The following is a 6,472-nucleotide window of genomic DNA, read 5'->3' as shown; positions in this document are numbered from 1 at the left end:
CCTTGAACTAGGCAGAGTTGGAAGAGGCGCGTGAGAGGTGGAGCCAACAGGTCAGCGCAGCAGCGTAGTAGTCTTGGACTGACCTTATCTGGCCCCACAGCTTTGCTTGTGTCTAGCGTGTTAAGGAGATGGAGAACTTCAGCCCTGCTGTATAACCACTTCAGTCAACTTAGACACAGTGCATGGGGCAAGATGTGGAGGCTGACGTACAGGATCAGGGACCTGCATCTTGGAAGCAAAGTGATTTGCCAGTAAATCAGCCTTCTCCTGATTGCTGGTTGCCACAGTACCATCTTCTCTGTTTAGAGGTAGGATTGTGTCCTCAGATGAGTACCCCTGCCGATCCTTCACCAGGGACCACCAGACCTTGGATCCAACCCTTCCAGATGCAAGTTTTCTTCGAGTTTCGGATTCCCATCTGGATATAGCCCACTTTTGAACTTCTTTCATTATTCGACAAGATTGTCTATGAATGTTTCTGTTATGAGCCGAGGGATGCCGTTTAAATCTCCTCCAGGCCTTGTTTTTGGCTTCAGCTGCCATCCGGCACCGATATCCAAACCAAGGCTGATCAGTGGGCTTGGTCACATACTGCCGGTGAGGGATATGCCTATACTGGAGGTCCAGTATATGACTGGTGAAAGCGTTTACTTGGCTGTTCACGTCACGCCTCTCTCTCTCTCTCTCACTCTCTCTCTCTCTCTCTCTCTCTCTCTCTCTCTCTCTCTCTCTCTCTCTCTCTCTCTCTCTCTCTCTCTCTCTCTCTCTCTCTCTCTCTCTCTCTCTCTCTCTCTCTCTCTCTCTCTCTCTCTCTCTCTCTCTCTCTCTCTCTCTCTCTCTCCCCCTCTCTCTCTCTCCCTCGTTCTCAACAATTCTGTAAGTGCAACAAAAAAGCTATTACAGGTGAAACAAGCAAAACTTGATAATTAGATGTAGAATCTAAAGGTTTACCAAAGTCAGGTAATGAGGTGGGAACTTATACTTTAATTAGCACAGGTGAATTAATTACCCCCTCCCCCCCCGTCCTCCCCCCCCCCCGCAGCGTGCTCGATAAGCGATATCTCTAAGATATCATCGTGATGGGGGCTTTTATTTGATTCTAATTTTAAATAGCAAGACAAATATTTACATTGTGTTTGATGTTCTCTCTAACATTGTGTTTGATGTTCTCTCTAACATTGTGTTTCATGTTCTCTCTAACATTGTGTTTGATGTTCTCTCTAACATTGTGTTTGATGTTCTCTCTAACATTGTGTTTCATGTTCTCTCTAACATTGTGTTTGATGTTCTCTCTAACATTGTGTTTCATGTTCTCTCTAACATTGTGTTTCATGTTCTCTCTAACATTGTGTTTGATGTTCTCTCTAACATTGTGTTTCATGTTCTCTCTAACATTGTGTTTGATGTTCTCTCTAACATTGTGTTTCATGTTCTCTCTAACATTGTGTTTGATGTTCTCTCTAACATTGTGTTTGATGTTCTCTCTAACATTGTGTTTCATGTTCTCTCTAACATTGTGTTTGATGTTCTCTCTAACATTGTGTTTGATGTTCTCTCTAACATTGTGTTTCATGTTCTCTCTAACATTGTGTTTCATGTTCTCTCTAACATTGTGTTTGATGTTCTCTCTAACATTGTGTTTGATGTTCTCTCTAACATTGTGTTTGATGTTCTCTCTAACATTGTGTTTGATGTTCTCTCTAACATTGTGTTTGATGTTCTCTCTAACATTGTGTTTGATGTTCTCTCTAACATTGTGTTTGATGTTCTCTCTAACATTGTGTTTCATGTTCTCTCTAACATTGTGTTTCATGTTCTCTCTACCATTGTGTTTCATGTTCTCTCTAACATTGTGTTTCATGTTCTCTCTAACATTGTGTTTCATGTTCTCTCTAACATTGTGTTTGATGTTCTCTCTAACATTGTGTTTCATGTTCTCTCTAACATTGTGTTTCATGTTCTCTCTAACATTGTGTTTCATGTTCTCTCTAACATTGTGTTTCATGTTCTCTCTAACATTGTGTTTCATGTTCTCTCTAACATTGTGTTTGATGTTCTCTCTAACATTGTGTTTCATGTTCTCTCTAACATTGTGTTTCATGTTCTCTCTAACATTGTGTTTCATGTTCTCTCTAACATTGTGTTTCATGTTCTCTCTAACATTGTGTTTCATGTTCTCTCTAACATTGTGTTTCATGTTCTCTCTAACATTGTGTTTCATGTTCTCTCTAACATTGTGTTTCATGTTCTCTCTAACATTGTGTTTCATGTTCTCTCTAACATTGTGTTTCATGTTCTCTCTAACATTGTGTTTCATGTTCTCTCTAACATTGTGTTTCATGTTCTCTCTAACATTGTGTTTCATGTTCTCTCTAACATTGTGTTTCATGTTCTCTCTAACATTGTGTTTGATGTTCTCTCTAACATTGTGTTTCATGTTCTCTCTAACATTGTGTTTCATGTTCTCTCTAACATTGTGTTTCATGTTCTCTCTAACATTGTGTTTCATGTTCTCTCTAACATTGTGTTTCATGTTCTCTCTAACATTGTGTTTCATGTTCTCTCTAACATTGTGTTTCATGTTCTCTCTAACATTGTGTTTCATGTTCTCTCTAACATTGTGTTTCATGTTCTCTCTAACATTGTGTTTCATGTTCTCTCTAACATTGTGTTTCATGTTCTCTCTAACATTGTGTTTCATGTTCTCTCTAACATTGTGTTTCATGTTCTCTCTAACATTGTGTTTGATGTTCTCTCTAACATTGTGTTTCATGTTCTCTCTAACATTGTGTTTGATGTTCTCTCTAACATTGTGTTTCATGTTCTCTCTAACATTGTGTTTCATGTTCTCTCTAACATTGTGTTTCATGTTCTCTCTAACATTGTGTTTCATGTTCTCTCTAACATTGTGTTTCATGTTCTCTCTAACATTGTGATTCATGTTCTCTCTAACATTGTGTTTCATGTTCTCTCTAACATTGTGTTTCATGTTCTCTCTAACATTGTGTTTCATGTTCTCTCTAACATTGTGTTTCATGTTCTCTCTAACATTGTGTTTCATGTTCTCTCTAACATTGTGTTTCATGTTCTCTCTAACATTGTGTTTGATGTTCTCTCTAACATTGTGTTTCATGTTCTCTCTAACATTGTGTTTCATGTTCTCTCTAACATTGTGTTTCATGTTCTCTCTAACATTGTGTTTCATGTTCTCTCTAACATTGTGTTTGATGTTCTCTCTAACATTGTGTTTCATGTTCTCTCTAACATTGTGTTTCATGTTCTCTCTAACATTGTGTTTCATGTTCTCTCTAACATTGTGTTTCATGTTCTCTCTAACATTGTGTTTCATGTTCTCTCTAACATTGTGTTTCATGTTCTCTCTAACATTGTGTTTGATGTTCTCTCTAACATTGTGTTTGATGTTCTCTCTAACATTGTGTTTCATGTTCTCTCTAACATTGTGTTTGATGTTCTCTCTAACATTGTGTTTGATGTTCTCTCTAACATTGTGTTTGATGTTCTCTCTAACATTGTGTTTCATGTTCTCTCTAACATTGTGTTTGATGTTCTCTCTAACATTGTGTTTGATGTTCTCTCTAACATTGTGTTTCATGTTCTCTCTAACATTGTGTTTCATGTTCTCTCTAACATTGTGTTTCATGTTCTCTCTAACATTGTGTTTCATGTTCTCTCTAACATTGTGTTTCATGTTCTCTCTAACATTGTGTTTCATGTTCTCTCTAACATTGTGTTTCATGTTCTCTCTAACATTGTGTTTCATGTTCTCTCTAACATTGTGTTTCATGTTCTCTCTAACATTGTGTTTCATGTTCTCTCTAACATTGTGGGAGTGACATCACACTAAACTTATTTCCCCAAGCCCATTTCAAGCGTATTTCATCAGCTGTATCATCAGCTGTATCATCAGCTGTATCATCAGCTGTATCATCAGCTGTATCATCAGCTGTATCATCAGCTTTATCATCAGCTGTATCATCAGCTTTATCATAAGCTGTATCATCAGCTGTATCATCAGCTGTATCATCAGCTGTATCATCAGCTGTATCATCAGCTGTATCATCAGCTGTATCATCAGCTTTATCATCAGCTGTATCATCAGCTTTATCATAAGCTGTATCATCAGCTGTATCATCAGCTGTATCATCAGCTGTATCATCAGCTGTATCATCAGCTGTATCATCAGCTGTATCATCAGCTGTATCATCAGCTTTATCATCAGCTGTATCATCAGCTTTATCATAAGCTGTATCATCAGCTGTATCATCAGCTGTATCATCAGCTTTATCATCAGCTGTATCATCAGCTTTATCATAAGCTGTATCATCAGCTGTATCATCAGCTGTATCATCAGCTGTATCATCAGCTTTATCATCAGCTGTATCATCAGCTGTATCATCAGCTGTATCATCAGCTGTATCATCAGCTGTATCATCAGCTGTATCATCAGCTGTATCATCAGCTTTATCATAAGCTGTATCATCAGCTTTATCATCAGCTGTATCATCAGCTTTATCATAAGCTGTATCATCAGCTGTATCATCAGCTGTATCATCAGCTGTATCATCAGCTTTATCATCAGCTGTATCATCAGCTTTATCATCAGCTGTATCATCAGCTGTATCATCAGCTGTATCATCAGCTGTATCATCAGCTGTATCATCAGCTGTATCATCAGCTGTATCATCAACTGTATCATCAGCTGTATCATCAGCTTTATCATCAGCTGTATCATCAGCTGTATCATCAGCTGTATCATCAGCTGTATCATCAGCTGTATCATCAGCTGTATCATCAGCTGTATCATCAGCTTTATCATCAGCTGTATCATCAGCTGTATCATCAGCTGTATCATCAGCTGTATCATCAGCTGTATCATCAGCTGTATCATCAGCTGTATCATCAGCTGTATCATCAGCAGTGTTGGCCAACTTGTCAACTACCGAAGCAAAAATTCCGGTTAAGGAACCATTCGGGACCTTGTATACCACATACGTTAGACCAGTCGAGAAATATGCGGCGCCAACGTCGAGCCTTTACATCTAGTCAAACACAAAAAGGAAGTTGAAGAGTTTTACCATAAAACTGGGACCCGGAACTAAGGGGCATGAGTTATGAAGATTGACTACAGGACTGAAACCAGGAGCTTGGCTTGCTGAAGCCTCGACCCAGCACACAGCCAGCCTCAAGTAACACCTCCCGCAGACAGACATTTGTGTCTCGGAGAGGCTGCAGGATCCAAGTAAGTCCAGCAGAACCTCTGGTTTCAACTCTTTTGACCATGTCGTAGCTCAGTCGATTAAGGCAGCGTCTGGGAAGATCTCGGACGTAGGTTCGAATCCTCGTCACGGCCCCTTGTGGATTTGTTAACACCTCCCGTTTTCTGTCATATCCTAACCACCGTTCCAAATGCAGCCTATTAAGAAAAGTAATAGCTCATAAAAATCTACCGTTTTCTATGCCTCGGACTCCACGGGTTAGGTAGGTTGCCTGGGTTTGCGCGTCTCAGATTAGGCCAAAAGGTTGGCTGTTGTTACGGAGTGGCAAATGAGGAGACCGGGCCGCACATACAACATAGCCCCGACGTCAAGTTAATGTTGTAACACCCTTAACAACCACCGGGGGGGGGGGGGGGGTAATAGGGTTGTGTGCCCCGGTAACTATACAACCATGTTTAGTGCTCCCCCCTCCACCCCCCCCACCCCCCCCCCATTCCAGTACTGTCATAGTACCTCTTAAAGTCGACACAAACTTCTTCTTCGACAACACTGTGGCTCATTGTTCTCTCCAGGCTCATGTCTGTGTTCAATGATCCCGCTGTTCCTCGCTTTGAACACCGCTTCTTTATCTTCTTGTTCACAATAACACTGAACACGAGAGATTAATACAGCAGGGGGCGGGGGGGGGGGGAGAAGGTTGTGAAGGCTAACTTAAGATAATCTAACCTAATATAACCAATTCTAACCTAATATAACCAACCCTAACCTAATATAACCAACCCTAACCTAATATAACCAACCCCTAACCTAATATAACCAACCCCTAACCTAATATAACCAATTCTAACCTAATATAACCAACCCTAACCTAATATAACCAACCCCTAACCTAATATAACCAACCCTAACCTAATATAACCAACCCTAACCTAATATAACCAACCCCTAACCTAATATAACCAATTCTAACCTAATATAACCAACCCTAACCTAATATAACCAACCCTAACCTAATATAACCAACCCCTAACCTAATATAACCAACCCCTAACCTAATATAACCAACCCCTAACCTAATATAACCAACCCCTAACCTAATATAACCAAACCCTAACCTAATATAACCAACCCCTAACCTAATATAACCAATCCTAACCTAATATAACCAACCCTAACCTAATATAACCAACCCTAACCTAATATAACCAACCCTAACCTAACATAACCAACCCTAA

At 39.6% G+C, this 6,472-nt stretch overlaps 2 protein-coding genes across 2 annotated transcripts; both read right to left on the bottom strand.

Moving 5' to 3' along the window:
* Positions 1-1,105: 1,105 nt before the first annotated feature.
* LOC138362676 (asparagine-rich protein-like) lies at positions 1,106-3,829 on the bottom strand. The gene has a single exon (XM_069321094.1). The coding sequence runs from the start codon at positions 3,827-3,829 to the stop codon at positions 1,106-1,108; it is 2,724 nt and encodes a 907-aa protein (XP_069177195.1).
* A 7-nt stretch (positions 3,830-3,836) lies between these two features.
* On the bottom strand, positions 3,837-5,815 carry LOC138362675 (otolith matrix protein OMM-64-like). The gene is made up of 2 exons (XM_069321093.1): positions 5,740-5,815; positions 3,837-4,957 (listed from the first exon to the last, which is right to left on the bottom strand). Exons 1-2 carry the CDS (start codon positions 5,813-5,815, stop codon positions 3,837-3,839), a joined length of 1,197 nt encoding a protein of 398 aa, XP_069177194.1.
* Positions 5,816-6,472: the final 657 nt, after the last annotated feature.

This window comes from Procambarus clarkii, unplaced genomic scaffold (genome assembly GCF_040958095.1).
Source record: "Procambarus clarkii isolate CNS0578487 unplaced genomic scaffold, FALCON_Pclarkii_2.0 HiC_scaffold_2340, whole genome shotgun sequence".
Taxonomy (NCBI): domain Eukaryota; kingdom Metazoa; phylum Arthropoda; class Malacostraca; order Decapoda; family Cambaridae; genus Procambarus; species Procambarus clarkii.
This window is presented reverse-complemented; position numbering and strand designations above follow the sequence as displayed.

What these genes read in the sequence shown, in the direction of transcription:
- LOC138362676 (XM_069321094.1), bottom strand. Translation starts at nt 3,829, where the DNA reads ATGAAACACAATGTTAGAGAGAACATGAAACACAATGTTAGAGAGAAC.
- LOC138362675 (XM_069321093.1), bottom strand. Translation starts at nt 5,815, where the DNA reads ATGAGCCTGGAGAGAACAATGAGCCACAGTGTTGTCGAAGAAGAAGTT. An exon ending in CTTTAAGAGGTACTATGACA is followed by an intron (nt 4,958 to 5,739) that starts GTACTGGAATGG and finishes TTGCTTCGGTAG; the next exon opens with TTGACAAGTTGGCCAACACT.